The 22,879-nt window shown below is 40.0% G+C and overlaps 1 protein-coding gene across 1 annotated transcript; it reads left to right on the top strand.

Moving 5' to 3' along the window:
* The first annotated feature begins 265 nt into the window (after positions 1–265).
* Positions 266–667, top strand: LOC104247558 (uncharacterized). Its single transcript, XM_009803605.2, has one exon. It carries the CDS (start codon positions 266–268, stop codon positions 665–667), a length of 402 nt encoding a protein of 133 aa, XP_009801907.2.
* Positions 668–22,879: the final 22,212 nt, after the last annotated feature.

Genomic DNA, 22,879 nt, shown 5'->3' with positions numbered 1-22,879 from the left:
TAGTAGGTTAAGGAACACTTTGAAGAACCAAGTCTTTGCATAATCAGTTTAAGCAAAATACTGGTCACCACACAAATCACCTCACCTCCCTCTTGTGTGGTATTGAAGTATAAAACAATAATTGGTACCAGAGCGGGTTATCCTTGAAGAGGCTAACACCTTAGGAACAAATCAAGATGAGTGCACCACCTGGGAGCTGGGAAGGACAATCCACTGTAAGGCCTCCACTCTTTAATGGCCAGTACTACTCCTGGTGGAAAAAAGGATGAGAGATCATATCATTGTAGTGGATTATGAGCTATGGGACATTGTCACTGATAGTCCCCTGGCTACTCTGAAGAAGAATGCCGACGGAGTAGATGTGCCAAAAACAAGAGCTGACTGCAATGCTGGGGACTTAAGGAAGTGGGAAAAGAATGTTAAAGCTAAGAAATGGCTTGTGTGTAGACTAGGTCCAGACGAGTATAGTAGAGTTCAAAGTTATACCACTGCCAAGGAAATTTGGGACACTTTGCAAGTGGCTCACGAAGAAACTTCTCAAGTGAAGAGATCAAGAGGAATACTGATGTATTCTCAGTATGAGAATTTCACCATGAAGGAAGGAGAAACTATCCAAGAGATGTATACAAGGTTAACAACACTAACAAATGAACTTATGTCTCTTTGAAGGATTATCCTTGAAGAAGACAAAGTTGAAATTTTTTGACAAGGGTTTTGCCAGTCACTTGGGAAAGCAAAATCATTGCTATTTAGGAATCAAAGAACATTGCCACTCTTAAGTTGGATGAGCTAATTAGAAATCTCACTACCTATGAATATAGAAGGCAAATCATGAAGATGGATGCACCCAAGAAGTAAAGGAGCCTGGTTCTCAGAATCACTGAAGGTGCAGATCTAAAGGAGGATGAAATGTCTACGATCACTAGGAATTTCAAAAAGTATCTAATGAGAGGAAAGGGTTCTTCAAGAGGTGCAACCTACAACAAACCAAGGGTTCCTGAAAAACAGACCAACGAGGGCTGCTACAAATATGGTAAGACTGATCACATCATCAAAACCTATCCTCAGTGGGAAATTGAATGGAAGTAGGAAAGGGCTTAACGAAGAAACAGGAAGAAGGAACAGGTTCACCCGAAGAAAAACAAAGGATCAACAAAGGCTATGGTTGCTGCCTGGGGAGAAAGCTCAAATGAGGATTCAGAATATGAAGATGGATACGAACAAGAACTTATGGCTATTGAAGAATCTGATGAGGAATCAGAGGTCAGTGTGATTCATCTCAAAGACAAGATTAAGTTTTTGTCTAAAGAAAGTCTATCTGAGTTACTCCTAGATTTTATTGTTGAATCTGAGGTAATAAACAATGAAAAGGAACAGTTTTCTAAGGAATATGTAATCTTGAAAGCTAAGTGCAAAAATCTAGAACTCAGGGCTAGTGAAAGTGATAGTAAAAATGCTGAGTTGAAGAACCATGTTCTTGAACTTGACTCAATTGTGCTAGAGCTTAGATCTGAAAATTTAAAACTGAAGTTAGGAATAGGTAAGAAGAAAGCTGATCACTCACATCTCACCTTAGAAGAAAATCTAGGAAAAATGAAAGATGAGTTGTACAAAAGAGATGAGCAGATAAGAGTCCTAAAAAAAGATCTAAGCAAGGTTAATCATGAGCTAGACAGAACTTGTAAATGGAACAAGTCTTCCGATGCACTTTCATGGCTACAAGAACACCATAGTACCAATAAGAGAGGACTTAACTACGGGACCCCTGCACCTAAGTGGGATCCTAAAAGCAAGTACATCACACTTCCTGAGAACAAAATCTGCACACACTATAGTAAGACTAGTCACTACAAAAGTAAATATACTATAAAAGAAAAAGGCTAGTCAAAAGAACAAAATATTTGTTTAATGAAAAATAGGCTGTGAGGATGGGCTAAAAAGAATTCAATTCACCCTTTTTCCTATTGAAAGGGACCCAAACTAGTTCGTGTTCCTAAGACTAACCCCTAATTCCTTTTGCAGGTCCAAGTGAAGGGGAGTATCCAAATATGGTACATGGATAGTGGCTGCTCAAAGCACATGACTGGAAGCAAGAACCAGTTCCTTTCACTTGAGAACCTCAAATGAGGTAATGTCTCCTTTGAAAATGGTAAGAAAGGTGAGACCATTGGGGTTGGAAAGGTAGGTAAGACAGACTCACACTCCATTGAGAATGTCTGCTTGATAAATGGCTTGAAATATAGCCTGATCAGTGTATCACAACTGTGTGACAGAGGTAACTTGGTAGCATTCACCTCTACCAAATGTTTTGTGATAAACCTTACCACTGACAAGATTGTTTTGCAGGTAAAAAGAGTAAACAATATATACATTGTAGATCTGTCCACTCTTTTAGAAAATGAACTCAGTTGCCTAAGTGTGTTGGACAATGATCCCCTCCTTTGGCACAAGAGAATTGGACATGCAAGTCTAAGTCAACTCAACAAATTAGTCTCCAAGGACCTGGTGACACGACTGCCTAACATCAAGTTTAAGGAAGACAAAGTTTGTGAGGCTTGTGTAAGGGGGAAATAGGTAAGATCCTCTTTTAAATGCAAGAAAGTGGTAAGCACGACCAGATAAATGGAATTGCTCCATATGGATCTATGTGGTCCAATGAGACCATTAAGCAGAGGTGGTAAAAAATATGTGATAATGCTTGTTAATGATTACTCTAGATTTACTTGGACATTATTTTTAACATCTAAATATGAAGCATTTGACATGTTTACTTCTTTTGCGAGAAAAACTCAAAAACAACTAGGTAATCAACTTGCATCAATTAGGTCAGATCATGGAACTAAATTTGAAAATTCTAAGTTTGTTGAGTTCTATGATGAGCATGGAGCAAAAGTTGTAAACACTGCATGTTACATCATTAATAGGTGCATGACTAGACCTCTTGTAGAGAAGACTCCCTATGAGTTATTTAAAAGGAGAAAACCAAATATATCCCATCTTAGGGCATTTGGATGTAAGTGCTTTGTGCACAACAATGGAAATGACTCCCTAGGTAAGTTTGATCCCAAAAGTGATGGGGGAGTATTCTTAGGATATTCTTCACATAGCAAAGCTTATAAAGTGTACAACAAAAGAACTATGTGTGCAGAAGAAAGTGTCCATGTGGTTTTTGATGAAACTAACATTCTTCTGAGAGACAGGAACATAAAGATGAAGCTATTGGGCTGGTAAAAAAATAAAATGAAATCTCAGCCCAAGCTGAATTTGCACCAGAAGAAGGAACATGTGATGGAACAGGTTCTTCCATCCAGGGCAACCTGACAGGGGGAACTGAACAAAGAAGAGTTGAATCTAACTCCTCAATGGAACCTGCCCATGAGCATGTTCCTCAACAACAAAACATGGGAGAAACATCAAGTAGAAACTAGTTGGTTGTAAAACCTTACAAGTCTCAAAGTTCTCATCCCATTAAGAACATAATTACTGATCCAACCTCTGTAATTAAAACTAGATCTTTAATAAAGAATCTTTGTGATTTTGATGCTTTCCTATCTCTTATTGAACCTAAAAATGTTTCTAAGGCTTTCCAGGATACAGACTGGGTAAATGCAATGCAAGATGAACTCAATCAGTTTGAAAGAAGTCAAGTTTGGCATCTAGTGCCAAGACCGAAGGACATATCAGTAATTGACACTAAATGGGTCTTCAGAAACAAACTTGATGAAGATGGAACTGTTACAAGGAACAAGGCAAGGTTGGTGGTTCAAGGTTATAGCCAAGAGGAGGCATAGACTATGATGAGACCTTTGCTCAATTGCAAGGTTGGAAGCAATAAGACTCCTTATAGCCTTTGCTGCATACATGGAATTTACTCTTCACCAGATGGACGTCAAGAGTGCCTTCCTCAATGGCTACTTGAAGGAAGAAGTGTTTGCCAAGCAATCTCCAGGGTTTGAAAGCAAGGAGTGTCCTGATCGTGTATACAGGATTGACAAGGCACTCTATGGACTCAAGCAGGCTCCAAGAGAATGGTATGAACGTGTCACGACCCTAACCCCGAATCCGGTTGTGATGACGCCTCTCGTGAAGACAAGGCCAGCCAATTAAACCCAATTCACTTTTTAAACAGTTTAACAATATAAAAGTAGTCTAAGTTTAACGATAATAGGTAGCGGAAATACAACCCGACACAGCCCTAACCGGGGTGTAACAAGTCACGAGCATCTACTAGGGCATAAATACAACTGAAAGTCTGAAGTGTACAAATACAGACTAATGAAATGAAGAGAGAGAAAAGCGGTGTTGCGAACGTTGGCAACTACTCTGCTAAACTCCGATGATTCTGCATCCGACCAGCCAATACCCGCTACCGGGTTCGGAAATACCTAAATCTGCACAAAAGGTGCAGGGAGTAAAGTGAGTACTCCAACTCAGTGAGTAATAATCATAACTAAAGTTTGAATGGTAAGAAATCATGTAAAGCATATCAAGGTGCCGTATAGAAGCAATTCAAAAACCAGTAAGAAAGCACTGAAGTTGTAAAAAATCTCTTAAAACATCTTAGCTCAGTTTAAACTTTTTTGAAAATGACTTTTTCAATAATTATGCAAATGAATGCAAACATTTAGTGCGTATAAGCACAAAAATCCGCCCCTCGGGCACAAATCACATAGTTTAACATGTAAATGACAAGTAAATATGAAAGATAAACAGATAAAGGTTCGCCCCTCGGGCACAATGTCAAGAACTCTGCCCCTCGGGAAATATCTCAGAACATTAACAGCCCCTCGGGCAATCACATAGAATGGTACCAGCCCCTAGGGCAATCACATAGAACAATACCAGCCCCTCGGGCTATCACATAGTACAATATCAGTCCTTCGGGCTATATCTCACATCATAATGGGTACCCGCGCTTACTAGGGGTGTAAAGACTCCGGGAGAGGCCCTTTACGGCCCGAGCGCAATATCAAGTCATCTCGTGGCATCAAATCTAGGCCCTCAGCCTCATATCAGTCAAGCCACCTCGCAGTGTATATATCTCAGGCCCTCGGCCTCATAAACAGTATCAACAAGCCACCTCGTAGAGTACATATCTCAGGCCCTCGGCCTCAAATTAGTATCAATGTTTCCTCACAACTAGGCCCTCGGCCTTACTAATTCAAAAATACTCACAAGCCCCTCGGGCATTAGTAAAACAGTATTTCTCAGCCCAAAACATCATTTAAAATACCATTTAACTCTCAAAACGGAGTAAAAAAGGATGAGTAGTAAAGAAGTGGAAAATAACATGACTGAGTTCAATTAATAAGTCAAAACAGTGAAGAAATAGTAATAAAAATCCCCGAAGGGTTCAAATAGTTGGCACGAAGCCCAAATATGACAATCAGCCCAAATCATGATGATTACATATAAGTTTCAGTCAAATGCGCGGTAAAATCATCAATCGGGACAGACCAAGTCACAATCCCCAATAGTACACGACCTCACGCTCATCATCAAGCGTGTGCCTCACCTCAATATCGCACTACGATGTGCAATCCGGGGTTTCAAACCCTCAGAACATCATTTACAACCATTACTCACCTCGAACCGGCTAAATCTCTAACTCGTGACGCCTTTGCCCCTCGAATCGGCCTCCACACGCATCGAATCTATCGAAAATCAGAACGAATACATCACAATATGCTAAGGAAACAAAGTCCAATAAAAAACAATCAACAAAGGGCACGATTCCCGAAATTACCAAAACCCGAGCCCCGGGCCCACGTCTCGGAATCGGGTAAAATTTACATTTTCAAAATCCTCATACCCTCACGAGTCTAACCATACCAAAATTATCCAATTCTGGTACCATTTGGTCCTTCAAATTATCATTTTATATTTTTTGAAGATTCCACAACTTTTCTTCCTAAATTCCATCCTAAATCACAAATTAAATGATGAATTCAATGATAGATTCATGTATTCTAGCCAAATCTGAGTTAGAATCACTTACCTCGATGAATTTCTTGAAAAACCTTCGAAAAATCACCAAAATCCGAGCTCTCTAGGTAAAAATATTAAATAAAACCCCAAACCTCGTATTTATAGAGTACCCCACAGATTTCCACCTCTGCGGACCGCACAAAAACGACCGCGGTCCGCATAAAAACGACTTCGGCCGCACAGGTTTTCATCTGCAGTGACAGGATTTAGTACTTTGGCCAGAACTTTCGCTAGAAATGTCCAAATTATGATATCTTTACCTTTCTAGAAACGAGACACGAAGGGCTACAACTTTCGCTTCTGAATCATCTCAAAATTGCTTGTAGATCAAACGATATAAGCTTCCGAAGTAGGATCAGTCAAACGTTCTCCACCGCGGCCGCATAGCATTTTGTGTGGTCCGCACAGCACCTACCACGGCCGCACTTCATTTTGTACGGACCGCACTGGTGGGTTCCGAGGCCTGCAACCCTTCTGGACCTACTACAGCTATGATTTTCGGCCAAAAACATCCCGGAACCTACCCGGAACCCCCCGGAACTTCAAACCAACTGTACGAACACATCCCATGACATCATTCAAACTTGTCCAAAACTTCAGAACGCTCACAACAACATCAAATCACCAATTTAACATAGGATTCAAGCCTAAGAACTCCAAGAACTCTTAAATTATGCTTTCGTTCACAAAGTATATCAAATCTCGTCTGAATGACCTGAAATTTTGCACACACATCCCAAATGACACAACGAAGCTACTGCAACTCTCGGAATTCCATTCCGACCCCTATATCAAAATCTCACCTATCAACCGGAAAGCGCCAAAATCTCAATTTCACCAATCCGAGTCTAAACCTTCCACGGACTTCCAAAATGCATTCCGATCACGCTCCTAATTCTAAATCACCTAACGGAGCTAACCAAATCATAAAAATTCCAATCCAAGATCATATACAAATAAGTCAAATATTGGTCAAACCTTTCAAGTTTCAAGCTTTAAACTAGGAACTGTTCTTCCAAGTTTATTCCGATTATCCTGAAAACCAAAACCAACGATTTACATAAGTCATATTACATCACACGAGGCAAGTCATGCCCGAGAACTGGCGAGCGAAATGCAAAAGCTCAAAACAACCGGTCGGGTCGTTACATCCTCCCCCACTTAAACATACGTTCGTCTTCGAACGTGCCCACAGTTGTTCCAAAAGCCAACCAATTGCTAAATAACATCACCATGCACATGATCCCACGTCACCCTATCTCACATAGGTTCGATAACACAATATAAATGAAAATTTCACAATTCATCCTAGTCCATAAACTATAGAACCACATTTCCACTTATAAAATCACCAACACGATCAGAATCTCACATTTATACCATAAATAAGTCCGAACAAGCTGTAACAAATCATATATGTTATCTCCGGTGCAATCACATGATATACCATATAACTCAACACTTGTAGTGATAACTTCTAACCACAGCAGCTGCACACAACATCCGCATACCGATAGAAAATCTCTTATCAACTAAAGTCTCATCCCAACACTTTCATATACTGCCAATGATCACTAAGACACGCGGTAATCCATAACCATTTCCTAGATCAACCATTCATGAAGCCAGTTCTTCCTTGGCAAATACCACAACAAATTTCTGAACCGAAGCTCGATACTATCCTTCCAACATGCTGAAATCGCATCCGTTCGTATTTATTAATGATCCCAACGATCTCCTCTAATCCAACACATTACTCTGGTGACATGACACATCAATACAGGCCTAAGCCATAACTTGCACAATCCATGCATCAATACACAACAGTCCGAACATACTCAAATCATGAAAATGACTCAAATGAAAGAGTTGTACCTCAAGTTCACCAGTACCACCACAAGACAAGGCTGAGAACCCGTCTCACATCACAGGAACAGAACACACGAATCTAACCCGCAAGGTCATACCTCCATATAACTTCGTTGCGATGTGCGATCCTATCCAACACTGCTCCACATGAACCACCTTAAGTCACATTGCTCGAAATTGACAACCACGCACAATTCGATGCCTGGAACCAAAACAAATCATCATACCCACGATGAAGCAAATAACATACACCACACTAACCCGAAAGGACATAACCGATATGCCATTCACCCAGCAACACCTAATCACTCTTCCCGCTCGACTTCCAGTATGAAACCCCAATAGAACCGTACCATATGTGCCCATAACCAAGAAATCATAACATCTCGCAACACAGAAAGGTAACTCATGGATCTCCCCTGATTACTAATAAGCTCAATAACAATCGAATCAACACATCCCTCAACAGTACAATTTGGAGCCAACCAAGCCGACTCAAATTAGAACACGCATCCACATTAGCCTGCCAATGAACTCCTTATCACGAAAATCCTGGAGCTGCTCTTCAACTCCTTTAACTCTGCTGGTGCCATACGATACAGTGCCCGACATCAAATCAATACCGAAATCAACAACCTTGCCCGACGACATGCCCGGCCACAAGAAACATATCCGAAAAGTCCCTCACCACCGGAATTAAATCAATGGTAAGAGCCTTTGCACTGACATCTATCACGAAAACCCCACTAAGAAAAACAATCCTTCCCAGCCGTCCACTGGGTCTTTGAAATATAAAACCACTCCACTAGGATATAATCCGTCGAACCTCGCCACTCAATCTGTGACATTTCCGGCATAGACAACAGTGTCGCCTTAGCGTAATAGTCCAGAATGACACCACACAGAGACAAACAATCTGAACCCAATATCACATCCAAAATCTAACATACCAAGCAACAAAAGATCTGCTCGGGTCTCCAAATCCCGATAGTCACTAAACAGTGCTGATACACATGACTCACAACTACCACATAGCCTGAATATGAGAACTTCCGGTCTCCAACTCCATAGGACCCATGAATCAACATATATGGTTCCAATTCCGCCGTCTGAATGCATACCACACCTCAAATACCCAATCATTCCACAAGAGATAATCTAGAATTCCTTTGTGCCACCAAGCAAACTCGAATATCAGTAGTTGTTCTAACAAGAAAATGACGCAATACTACCGAAGTATCATCAACTTAATCACATTTCCCTTTCTGAAACATATGCCCTTGTCAAATCACCCCAAATTAACAATACCATTTCCTTAATCATTTGAAGACCCTTTCTCTAATTATCTGAAGTTCGTTCCTCTAATTGTCTGAAACTGCCCGTCACCTAAGAGTTGTGACCTTCCTTTCAGAACCGAACCGCAACCTTACACACGTGATTCTCAATCCTTCACAACGTATCGCATAACCCGTACCATCCTAGGATAACCCTGAGAACTTCATACCCCTTCCGAATCGCAATCAACTATGCATTCCACTAGCCAAGAACTTCCCATTGATCCCATCTAGAATAGAACCTCTATTATCCCATGCTCCTCACGCCAATAGGAAAAATATACCTCTCTAACTATGGTGGAAACCATCTAGAACTCCCCGAAATCCTTTTGCACAATACTAACTCATCAGGACTGAATCCTTCTAACTCAACCGAGCTACGCATGTCAGTAAAACCCAAAATAATTATTGCAAAACACCTACAGAGACTCGTTACCTTGTAAACACCCAAGGAACTAATCATATCCTTACCATACCGATTAGCCTACTACCACGCTATCCTATCTATCCGAGTTTTCCTCTGATCTACCGTCAGCTTGACACTTCTTCTTGCTACAACGCCACAATTCCTCAACCCAAACTCACCATGCGAGACCCAAGAACAAACCACACCATCCAAGACTCATAAGCCGCTGAATACTCTCTCAAATATTCCCAAAAACACCACATTCAAAATACTTTACTCTGAGAAAACTTCATGCGAATCTAAATCCATTACCTTTACCTTCCTGATACTGATACATAGAATCCCATCACTAATATAGAAAATACCACAAGTCTTGACATCTTCCAATGAAAACTCAGTTTCTAACCACATATACAACCTTAAAATTCCCCATTTTACATGTAGAATCTTGAACATATTAGAACCATTCTCGAGAGTCATTCACTCTATTAAACTGCAATTATCCTGATGAAATGAACAGAGCCACCCGTTCCTCAATAGCACTCCGACACCGCTGAGTGTAACCTCATCCTAGAACAACCAAGCCACTTCCTGCTCTATGCACCGAGCATCCATTACCAACAACTTAAGACATTCCGTGATTCTCATACCCTATGAAGCATAATATAACCTCTGTCAAAATTTTCCTTTACTCGAGCCATCCTCGGTCTCAATTTCCGCAAGCCATAACTGATTCACCAGCATGCCTCAAACTGGAACCAACATAGCACCTAACCATGCAATTGCCTAATTAATAGCAGACTCCCCCACTTGGCTCGAAGCCATAGATCAACACACACTCAATAACTCATAACGATTATACTCTATTGATGCCATGATACCATAGTGAGATTAATCTCAAATCTTTTATAAGCTTGTGAAAACACAGATCATCTAAAATTTTAACTCTTCTGCAAATCTCGCATTCCACTCTCGCAACAGTTACACCCACTCTCTAAGCGACCCAATTTAAATTGCAACACATATCCTTCACTCGCAAATGAGATCTTCTAACAGACACATAAGGATCGCACAACCTCAGAACATTTCGCAGGAGACAACCCACCTGCTTTGCCTCTAACTAACATTTCTGTATACCTTCCATTGTCATAAGCTGTACGCAGTCACTTAGTCTTCCTGAGTCTGAACTCATACCACAACATGAAATTTACTTCACTCACAACTAGGAAACATGAAAAGACTCTTTTCACACCCATAACTCGGGGCTATACCTCAAATCAAGATGAAAATCAAGCACCTAATAGTGCTTCTATCCTCCAGCAGACCCTCCTTGTTGCTTCCAATTCATAAGAATACATCTCGCAGTCACAACATACTCATCACATAGCCATACAGCCGTCACTTCCACTAATAAGGACACTACCGAACATATCAGTTCAAAGACACTTGCTCACACAATCAGCACCTTAGTGCTCAAGCTATAGGCAAAGATCCGGCCTCAAGTCCTCCCGACTGGCCTAGCATCAACTCACAGAGATCACGTCTCGCCCCTCGATCGGGGAATCACAAGCTATCGCTATACATCTGATATTGAGAGCTCATGCGCGCACACGCTCATGGAAAGAATTCAAAGAGTTACATTTTAAGCTGAATCAAAGGACGCATGATAAGAATTCAAGAATGTGAAGTTTTCCTAAAGGTTATGCAACCTCTCGAGGATAAATACAGACGTCTCCGTACCGATCCGCGAGACTCTACTAAACCTGCTCATGACTCATGAGACCTATGTAACCTAGGCTCTGATACCAACTTGTCACGACCCTAACCCCAAACTCGGTCGTGATGGCTCCTCTCGTGAAGACAAGGTCAGCCAATTAAACCCAATTCACTTTTTAAAATAGTTTAACAATATAAAAGCAGTCTAAGCATGATTTAACGATAGTAGGTAGTGGAAATACAACCCGACACAGCCCTAACCGGGGTGTCACAAGTCACGAACATCTACTAGGGCATAAATACAACTGAAAGTCTGAAGTGTACAAATATAGACTAATGAAATGAAGAGAGAGAGAAAAACGGTGCTACGAACATCGGCCACTACTGTGCTAAACTCCGATGATTCTGCATCCGACCAGCCAATACCCACTATCGGGTTTAGAAATACCTGAATCTGCACACAAGGTGCAGGGAGTAAAGTGAGTACTCTTACTCAGTGAGTAATAATCATAACTAAAGTCTGAATGGTAAGAAATCACGTAAAGCATATCAAGGTGCCATATAGAAGCAGTTCAAAAACAAGTAAGAAAGCACTGAAGCTGTAAACAATCTCTTAAAACATCTTAGCTCAGTTTAAACTTCTTTGAAAATGATTTATTCAATAATTACGCAAATGAATGCAAACATTTAGTGCAGATAAGCATAAAAATCCGCCTCTCGGGCACAAATCCCATAGTTTAACAGGTAAATGACAAGTAAATATGAAAGATAAACACATAAAGGTTCGCCCCTCGGACACAATGTCAACAACTCCGCCCCTCGGGCAATATCTCAGAACATTAACAGCCCCTCGGGCAATCACATAGAACGGTACCAGCCCCTCAGGCAATCACATAGAACAATACCAACCCCTTGGGCTATTATAGTACAATATCAGCACCTCGGGCTATATCTCACATCACAATGTGTACCCACACTCACTGGGGGTGTACAGACTCTAGGAGGGGCCCCTTATGACCCAAGCGCAATATCAAGCCATCTCGTGGCATAAAATCTAGGCCTTCGGCCTCATATCAGTCAAGCCACCTCGTGGCGTATATATCTCAGGCCCTCGGCCTCATCAACAATATCAACAAGCCACCTCGTGACGTATATATCTCAGACCCTCGGCCTCATAAATAATATCAACAAGCAACCTCATGGCGTACATATCTCAGGCCCTCGGCCTCAAATTAGTATCAATGTTTCCTCACAACTAGGCCCTCGGCCTTACTCAGTCAAAAATACCCACAAGCCCCTCGGCCATTAGTAAAACAATATTTCTCAGCCCAAAACATCATTTAAAATATCATTGAAGTTTCAAAACAGAGTAAAAATGGATGAGTAGTAAAATAGTGAAAAATAACATGACTAAGTTCAATTAATAAGTCAAAACAATGAGAAAAGATTAATAAAAATCCCCAAAGGGTTCAAATAGTTGGCAATCAGCCCAAATATGGCAATCAACCCAAATCATTATGATAACATATAAGTTTCAGTCAAATGCGCGGTAAAATCATCAATCGGGACGGACCAAGTCACAATCCCCAATAGTACACGACCCCACGCTCGTCATCAAGCGTGATCCTCACCTCAATATAGTACTACGATATGCAATTCGGAGTTTCAAACCCTCAGAACATCATTTACAACCATTACTCACCTCGAACCGGCTAAATCTCTAACTCATGACGCCTTTGCCTCTCGAATCGGCCTCCACGTGCGTCAAATCTATCCAAAATCAGAACGAATATGTCACAATATGCTAAGGGAACAAATCCCAAGCAAAAACAATCAACAAAGAGCACGATTCCCGAAATTACCAAAACCCGAGCCTCGTGCCCACATCTCGGAATCGGGTAAAATTTACATTTTCAGAATCCTCATACCCTCACGAGTCTAACCATACCAAAATTACCTAATTCCGGTACCATTTGGTCCTTCAAATCATCATTTTATATTTTTGGAAGATTCCGCAACCTTTCTTCCCAAATTTCATCCCAAATCACGAATTAAATGATGAATTCAATGATAAATTCATGTATTCTAGCCAAATTTAAGTTAGAATCACTTACCTCGATGAATTTCTTGAAAAACCTTCAAAAAATCACCAAAGCCCGAGCTCTCTAGGTCAAAATATTAAATAAAACCCAAAACCTCATATTTATAGAGTACCCTACAGATTTCCACCTCTGCGGACTACACAAAAACGGCTGCGGTCCGCACAAAACCAGTGCGGTCCACACAAAAATGATTGCGGCCGCACAAGTTTTAATCTGCAGTGACAAGCTTTAGTATTTTAGCCATAACTTTCCCTAAACATGTCCAATTTGAGATTTCTTTAACTTTTTGGAAACTAGATATGAAGGGCTACAACTTTCAATATTGAATCATCTCAAAATTCCTTGTAGATCAAAAGATATGTGCTTTCGAAGTAGGACCAGTGAAACATTCCCTTCCACGGCCGCACAACATTTTGTGTGGTCCGCACAGCACCTACCGCAGCCACACTTCTTTTTGTGCGGACCGCTGGTGGGTTTCGAGGCCTGCAACCCTTCTGGACCTGCTACAGCTATGATTTTCTACGTAAAACATCCCGGAACCTACCCGGAACCCCCCGAAACATCAAACCAACTGTACTAACACATTCCATGACATCGTTCAAACTTGTTCAAAACTTCGGAAAGCTCACAACAACATCAAATCACCATTTAACATAGGATTCAAGCCTAAGAACTCCAAGAACTCTTAAATTATGCTTTCGATCAAAAAGTCTATCAAATCTCATCCGAATGACCTGAAATTTTGCACACACATCCCAAATGACACAACGAAGCTACTGCAACTCTCGAAATTCCATTCCAACCCCTATATCAAAATCTCACCTATCAACCGAAAAGCACCAAAATCTTAATTTCACCAATCCAAGCCTAAACCTTTCGTGGACTTCCAAAATGCATTCTGATCATGCTCCTAAGTCCCAAATCACCTAACGGAGCTAACCAAATAATAAAAATTCCAATCCGAGATCATATACAAACTAGTCAAATATTGGTCAAACCTTCCAAGTTTCAAGCTTTAAACTGGGAACTGTTCTTCCAAGTTTATTTCGATTATCCTGAAAACCAAAACCAATAATTTACATAAGTCATATTACATCACACGGGGCAAGTCATGCCTGAGAACTGGTGAGCGATATGCAAAAGCTCAAAACTACAGGTCGGGTCGTTACAGAATGACTATCAAAATATTTTCTTGAACATGGCCACGAGAGAGGTAAAATTGATAACACTTTATTCTTGAGGGAAAAAGGTAAAGATATTCTAGTAGTACAAATATATGTTGATGACATAATTTTTTGGGCAACCACTGAAAACCTAAGTAAGGATTTTACTAAACTAATAGGGAGTGAGTTTGAAATGAGTATGATGGGTGAGCTTAATTTCTTTTTAGGCTTACAAATTAAATAAAACTCAGATGGAACCATGACCCATAAGCAGAAATATGTAAAAGAGTTGCTCAAAAAGTTTAAAATGGACGAATCAAAGGAAATAGATACTCCTATTGCAACAGCTACAAAATTGGACATATATAAACTTTGTTCATCTGTTGATCAGAAGTTGTATAGGGGTATGATTGGTTCAATTTTGTATCTTACTGCTAGCAGACCTGACATTATTTTCAGTGTAGGGCTTTGTGCTCGATTTCAAGCAAATCCAAAGGAATCCCACTTGACCGCTGTCAAGAGAATATTGAGATACTTGAAAGGCACTACTGACCTTTGCCTTTGATATCCAAAAGGTAGTAACTTTAACCTAGTGGGATATGCTGACGCTGACTATGCAGGTTTCCTCGTGGATAGGAAGAGCACTTTAAGTATGGCATACTTTATTGGTTCATGTATTGTGTCATGGGCTACTAAAAAGTAAAATTCAGTGGCCTTATCTACTGCTGAAACTAAGTATGATGCTGCTGCTTCTTGTTGTGCTTAATTGCTAAGGATCAAACAACAGTTAATGAATTTTGGTATTGATGTTGGTTGCATCCCTATTTTTTGTGATAACACTAGTGCTATTAGTATGACAAAGAACCCGATTCATCAGAAGAGAACTAAACACATAGATGTTAGATACCATTGTTTAAGGGACAACTATGAGAAAGGACTGATCACTATAGAATTTTGTGCTGCTGATAAGCAGATTGCTGACATCTTTACAAAAGCACTGAGTAGAGAAAGCTTTGAAATGAACATGTTAGAAATAAGGATGATTAAGATAACCTAATGGAACCAGTTCAGAATGCACAATGAAAAAAACAACGAAAAAAAATTGTTTTTGGTTAGGAAATCTGCAACTTGTGTACATATGTAGATTAATCTTTGCTCAGTCTCATACTGTAAACAGTATACTACTGTACCATGTGTTAATATGACTCACTGATCTCTAATAATATTTTTTTCTATTTTGGCAAATTGAGGCATGATCAAGAGGATTCTTAGTGAAGAACCTAGTTCATCAGTACTAGTTCATCTAAATAACAAGATATGTTTTTTATACTCTGCACAATTAGAAATAGCAAAAACATCAAAAAGCCTATCATTTTAAGTTTGAACCAGTTCCGTTTCAACTAGATTCCTCACCGTATCAAAATGCCTAGATTTTAGGGAAGCTTAATTGCCTATTCAACCTGCAATTCCAGGGTGATTTGACTTCTATTTGACTACTAAAGCTACCATTGTGTATTAATTACCCTCTCCCTTTAAAAACATCATCATCACCACTACCACTCTTCCATAATTTTCAAAAACCGTCACAAATTTTCTGTCTTCTCTTCTCTTCTCTTCCAAAAGTCTAACCTTCCATTTTTTAGAGAATAACAAACCCCCAAGACAACCCAAGCACACCTACTCCACCTACTCCTTCCGATTCCTCCACTACTCCTCAACCCAGCACTACCCCTTAACCAAGGAGAAGGCGAGTAAAGATGCTTTCTCACAAAACTGTGGCTACTAGTGTGCTTTCAAGGAAATTAAATGCACAATTAAAGGCTAGTCAAGCCCAAGATTCCAAAAATTCTGATGATTTTTTCAAGTCTGCGAGTGAAGGAGAAGGAACTGGGTCTTTTGATTCTGAGCAGGCAACATCTGTGCGAAATCCCCTTACTGAGGTAATTTCTGATCTAGCTAAAAATGTAGAGAATCATTTTGTTTTGGTTGGGTTTGTTGTGGATGTGGAAACGACTGAGTCAAGAAGGAGAGGAGGTAAAAATAAAAGAGGAAAAGAAACTGAGAGTGAGGGTGCTCGTAGTGATGAGAGAGGAAAAGGGAAAGAAGTGGCTGATTCTTCACCCACCTCTGAAATGGGTAAAATGGCTATATATGGGGCTGAGTTAGAAAAGGTGGAAGAAAGTAGCAAGAAAACATGGGGAAGTGGTTCAGGGGAAGCTGCTGAAGGACTAGTAAATCTTAGCACGCATACAGATGAACTTTATTCATCTATTGAGGAGACCATAGCAGATCTTCTGAAGAAGGTCGGTGCTAGCTATAACCCCAAGAAAAGGAGAACTCCAACATCAAAGACTCCTGGCACTGCAAAAACCAACAAAAAAAGGAAAGTTGCTCCTTCTGCCACTACTAATATTCCTTTACCAAAAGGAAGGGCCACAAGGAGTAAGTTGAAGCAAAGTGAGGAGGAGTTGCAGAAAGCTATGGAAGAAAGTAAGAAGAAAAGAATGGACAAAGGGAAAACAAAGGTGGCGGAGCCTGTTGAGGCTGTTAATGTGGATGGGATGGACTCGGTCCATCAAGGTGAACATGTGAAGATGGAGGTTCAGACCCCTAAGCCTAATAAAGCCAAGACTTCCTCATCTGTATCCAAGTTTTCTAAACCATCTACTTTGGCTAAATAGATAAGGTCTCCTGTGAAAGCCAAACAAGTTAAAATTACTGAAGAAGAAGACTGGAGTGGTGAAGAAGATGATGGATCATATAATGAACAGGACAAGCTGGCTAGGTATGGAAAACGAACCATCTTGAAGGGTAGACTTTTGAAGGACTTGGAGGAAGAAGGGATGGTTCTATTGCTTGAAAGGCTAGAGGTTCAGGGGTAGAAGGACATGGTCCTTCAGTTAGATCACAGACTGGCAAGAAATGAGATAATTGAATTCATGGCCAATGCAAAGGTCAAGGATAGAAGAGTTACCAGCCAGGTGAAAGGGGTTCAATTGTCTTTTGAGCGAAAGAGCTGGGTGAAATCCTTGGTATTCCTTCTAAAGGTTATGATGATTACATTAGGCAAAAATAGCCAAGTCTGGAATCCCTTCCTACTGCCCTAGCCATTACTAGAAAGTTCTATGATAGCAAAGAAGTGAATGAGGCTAAGGTTGTGTATAAAAGTGAAATGAAATCATCCCACAAAGTGCTGTTTGAATTCGTCAACAAGTGTGTGCTGCCTAGGTAGGAAAGAAGGCACATTACCAACTACATGGACTTGGTTTTGATAGAATGTCTGGATAGTGGGCGGCAGATCAACTAGCCTGGGTTTATGATCAAGCTTCTTGATCGGGTTATGAATGTCTCCAAGGCCCATGCCACACCTTATGGTTTCATTCTCACTATTGTTCTTGCTCATTGTAAGGTACGTCTGAATAAGTGGGAGACGGCCACAAGAAAAGACCACTTTGGAATCAATACTTTGCTTTCTTGTGACTATGAGATTACTGCCATTCCCAATGAACCTGGTTCATCCAAAAAGACACCTGTCAATAAGGTCAGAGCTCTATTGCAGGAGAGTGGGGCTAAGGATCCTGAGATAGCAAGGCTAAAGACTCGTTTGGCAGAGGTAGAATCTGAGAGAGATGCTCTTGTTGACGCCCCCCTTTTCCTAAAGAGCGAAATTGGGTTTACGACATTATGGACAAAACAACTTTTATTCCCTTTCGAGGAATCGAGTTATGGAATTTGAAGAGTCGCCACCTAATGATTATAGTGCATTAGGACACTTTTAAAGAAAATAATATTTTTTGAAAGATAAACCAGAGTTCGGGTAAGGACTTGAGATTATCTCAAGGGGAAGGTGTTAGGCGCCCCTCAAGATCCAGTAGTGTCGTTCCCGACCGTGCTTAATTATGACTTTAAGAAGAGTAGGAATAAACAAGCAAAGTTTGCACATAACAAGTTGAAAAATTTTGAAAGAAGAAAGAGACAAGTGATTTTAAAAGGAGAAAGCTTAGTTGAAGCAACATTAATTTAAGAAAACATCAATAACTAAAGAAGGAGAAAAGGGGTCCTAGGTTTAAATATAATATGGATCACTTCAATGCAATATCCAGCAATCACTCCTCAGAAGAGGGGTCGCACGTGATATTAGCGCATCGGTCATCATCTCCATATTCTACCCTTCCCACCCCGTCAAGGTGTTAAACGCGATTAGTCTCGTTTTGCTTATTGCATGCTAGTACCCATCCCGACCTATTAGTCCCGGGGTATTTGGACTTCTAATCCTAAAAGAAAGAAAGGGGTAGAGGCATATATGGAGTTTCAAAAGGATAAAATACTAGGCGTCAATCAAAACAAATAGCAGATAAGTGGGAAATAAAACAAATACTCAAAAGGCTCATACAAACCCCATAAATCACATAGCAATTATTTTAACATGTCTTACAATTACTGATTTGGTCTTAAGATTAAAACTGACAGTGGAAAGATTGGTTTAACACATAGAGTTGGATAATAAGTCTACTTTGAGCCCCTCGGGTCCGGTTTGTTAGAAATCAAAAGTATTTTAGGAGAATGATTTAGAAAATACTGATTTCAGAAGAGGTAATCAGATGCAGAAGAATTTTAAAGGAAAGTACAGATTTCGAAAGCATCAAACTGTTTGAGTGAAAAAGCAAAAGAGTTATGCAAGAATTTTGAAGGCAGGAATATTTTTGAGAAAAGGATTTGGTTGCAGAATTGTTTTAAAGGCAGTTTCAGGGACTGATTAAAATGCTTAGGCAGAACTATTTAAGAAAAAAAACTGTTCGTGGAAAAGAATGCAGATTTGTAGAGTTTGAAAGCACACATGGTTTACAAAAGAGTTTTGTTGAAAACATTACTTAAAAAAACGTTAAGAACCAATTGACAGACTGTTGTTACTTAAACGGATCAAGCGAGTTGCAATTAATCCTATATGCATGACATCTACGTTTCGATTTTTAAAGGGGGTTGTTAAAGCATTGGTAAAAGATGAGCGTAATTATCCTACAGTTTGCCTAACGCATATGCAGTTCCTATAGACATGATTTCTATCATGCTTGCAATACAAAATCCTATAGGCATGATTTCTTAATGGTATGCAATATTAAACCCTATAGGCATGGTTTCTAAGTGATTTGCAACGTTAAGGTCCTATAGGCATGATTTCTAGATGATTTGCAATATTGAAGTCCTATAGGCATGATTTCTACTCATTGACTGATGCAAATAACACAAACGCCTCCCACACCCTTTTACTAATATTACAAAGTTATTACAAAAGTGGAAGGGAAAGACTAAAAAATAAATACATCAAAACTAAAACAGACCCGAGGAAGCCCAAAGCAACCTTAATGTCCAACACATGTATTTTACCAAATCCGAGCTCCAGATTCCAAGGCCTCCTCTTAGAGTGTTTCAAAGTTCCAAGGGCTTTCAGGAATCCCAGGCAATGCTTACACCCTAAAGATTGAGTAGAATAGTGCAATGTGTGGAATTACCAGCCCTTAGGCATCCAAGTTCAGAGGGAACTCTAGGGTCCCAAAGCATGGTTTACCATAGGGGGGTAGGACTTGAAGAACTAAGAATAAGTGTAAAAGTGAGGGGATTAGAGGAGACCAAAGCAAAAGGTGGTCATACCTAGCCATGGATGGGACTAGCACACCCCTAATCCTTTACTTGGTTCAAACAAATAAGAGAGCAAACTTTAGAAAGTCAGACTTAGGCCTGTATGGTGATTAGGACACCACCAGACTTGAGTCAAGCTCAACACATAACAGGGTTAAGGGAATGGGACTGATTTGAGTATAGGTTTAGAGCAACCTGGTTCTAAACTAGGGATGGCAATAGAGTGCCACCCTAGTCTAAACAATACTCACACACAAAGGGGGTTCAGGGAAAGGGATTGATATGAAAACATTCATACCAACAAACAGAGTTAAGCCACGGGGATTTGGGGAAAGGGATGTACAGGAAAGTACTTACACAAGCATAACAGAATCAAAGACATGGGAATATGGGGTAGGGATGTAACATGCTGAAGTTTAACTGCATAATGTAAGAAAGTCGAACATAAACAGACATATGAAAAGGGTAAATAAACACATAGTTTGGAGATGGTATTTAAATCATGGACATACCAGTTGCAAACTCAAACAGTAAAGCAAGTAGGGCAGATAGAATCCTACAGCTTAGCCTTGGCTTTCAGCCGACTAAACCCAATCAGAACAAGTAGCAGAGAAGAGCAGAGAAGAGAAGAAAGAGTTTAGTGAGTGTGAACTTTCAATTGTTCCTCCTCCTTTGAAATAAAAGGGGTGGGGGTTTTTATAGTTTGAAAGTAAGTAGTAATTAAGGCAAGAAAATAACTTAGTATCAAGTCATAATCAATTAGGGAAAGGACTTCATTTAATTAAGGAATCGGACTTAAGGTAATAAAACAGAGTTTCATTTATGGAAAGAAGAATCAAGAATAAATTGTAAAATAAAGGGTAAATACATATAAAGTTTTGAAAGATACACGGTTTTAAGCAAATAAGGCAAGAATAGAATCACTAATCACATAGTAAATCAAGGAATTAGGGATTCGAGCTCAGTATTGAATTCAGTCAGAGAATAGGTCTAAATCAGTCAAAAAGACAAAATCAAAATAGATTCATAGGAAATCAACCCCCAAAATTAGGGTTATTTTGAAAGGAAAATGTTTGACTGTAAAAGATGCATAAACTTAAACATGCAGGGCTAAGATTAAACAAACAGTGTAGTCATGTGATCAAAATAGAAGAACATAGATATGCGAGGAATCAAAAGGTCTTGCAAAGCTTAGTAAGAACCAGAAACATGAGATGGGTTTGGAGAATTAGGGTTTTGAAATCAGGCAGGCAGCAAACAATCGCACACAAGTAGTTTGAAAAATTCTCCAAAATCTAGGGTTTCTTCCACAAGTCAAGTGTAGAGTCGAAAGCATATAAAATCAGGTAAAAATAAACTCAGGAGGTCCAAAGAACACAAATATTCATGGAAACCTAAGTAAAGAAAAATACAGTAAAGAAATTACTCGGAAACCCTAGGAGGAATTACAATAAAGAAAAATACGCATAAATCATAGTAAAAACATTTAGGAATTACAGCAAAGCCAAATAATGCGAGAAATCACAGTAGAACAAGTAGAAATCACAGAAACCCTAAGTTTTGAAAAGATGAACGGTTTTGAAAACAAAAAATCGAAAAGATGTAAAAAATACTTTAAAATCCTAGAAAATAGCACGGATCTGAAATAGATCTTAGAGAGAAACAAATAAAACCTCGAAGGCTTAGGGTTTTAGAGAAAACCCTAGAAAAATGAGAAAGACCTGGAATGGGCTGGTCCTGAGTCGGAGATGGACTCACAGGGCTAGGACTCACCGGAGATGAGCCGACAATGGCCATAGAAACTGAATCAGAGAGATTCTGTGTCAAGGTCTTCAAGGTCGGACTCTGAAACCTCGAGCAAAAGGAGTATAGAGGTACGTGGCGGTAGATATAGGTTACACAGGGCCTGGGAAGCCATGATTTCCGGTGGAACGAGGTCGGAGATCAGCGGAGAGGGCTAGGGTTTCAGAGGATGGTTAAGAGCGTTTTGAGAGACGAGGGGATACAAGGGAGGCTCATTTGTGTAAATGATTTAGGGTTAGGGGTCTTGTGGGTTTAATTAAGGAAGGGGCTAACGTGGACCGTTGATCTAAATAATCAACGGCAACGATTTAAAATGGGGATCCGGGCGGGCTATATTAATAGGGTGTGGGTCGGGTGATTAATGAAATTGGGTCGGAATTGGGTTGGATTGGGGTTGAAATTGGGGGTGCAATTTGGGCTACAATTGAAATAAAAAGGGACTGCAATTTAAATAGCCAATTTTCCCCGTTTTGATTTTATGAAATAGTAAATAGTGTTTAAAAATCAAATTAAAAATACCGAGTTAATAAGCAATGCATAACTGGGCTGGCGCTGTTGACGGCTGTGCTGCACGATCGAACGCGGATTGGCTCCAGAATTTTGAGGGTCCTCCTCAAAATTCTGCCCCAGTTTACTGTGTTGGTGCTGATGCAAAAGCTGACAAACTGACTTCGGAATTTTGAGGGTCCTCCTCAAAATTCTGCCCTAGTTCCCATAGCGGGGAAAATGGGATTTTTATTAAAGTGTGACCGAACCCATAGGGTTGCCTACGTATCCCCTCTTAAACGAGAATCAGGTCAGGCGTAGTTCAAAATACATCATGAAGGAAAATCATACGATCAAATGTAGTATCGTTTCACT

The sequence above is a fragment of the Nicotiana sylvestris genome, chromosome 12 (genome assembly GCF_000393655.2).
Source record: "Nicotiana sylvestris chromosome 12, ASM39365v2, whole genome shotgun sequence".
Lineage (NCBI taxonomy): Eukaryota > Viridiplantae > Streptophyta > Magnoliopsida > Solanales > Solanaceae > Nicotiana > Nicotiana sylvestris.
The sequence above is the reverse complement of the archived record's forward strand: the minus strand, read 5'-3'. Positions and strand labels throughout refer to the sequence as shown.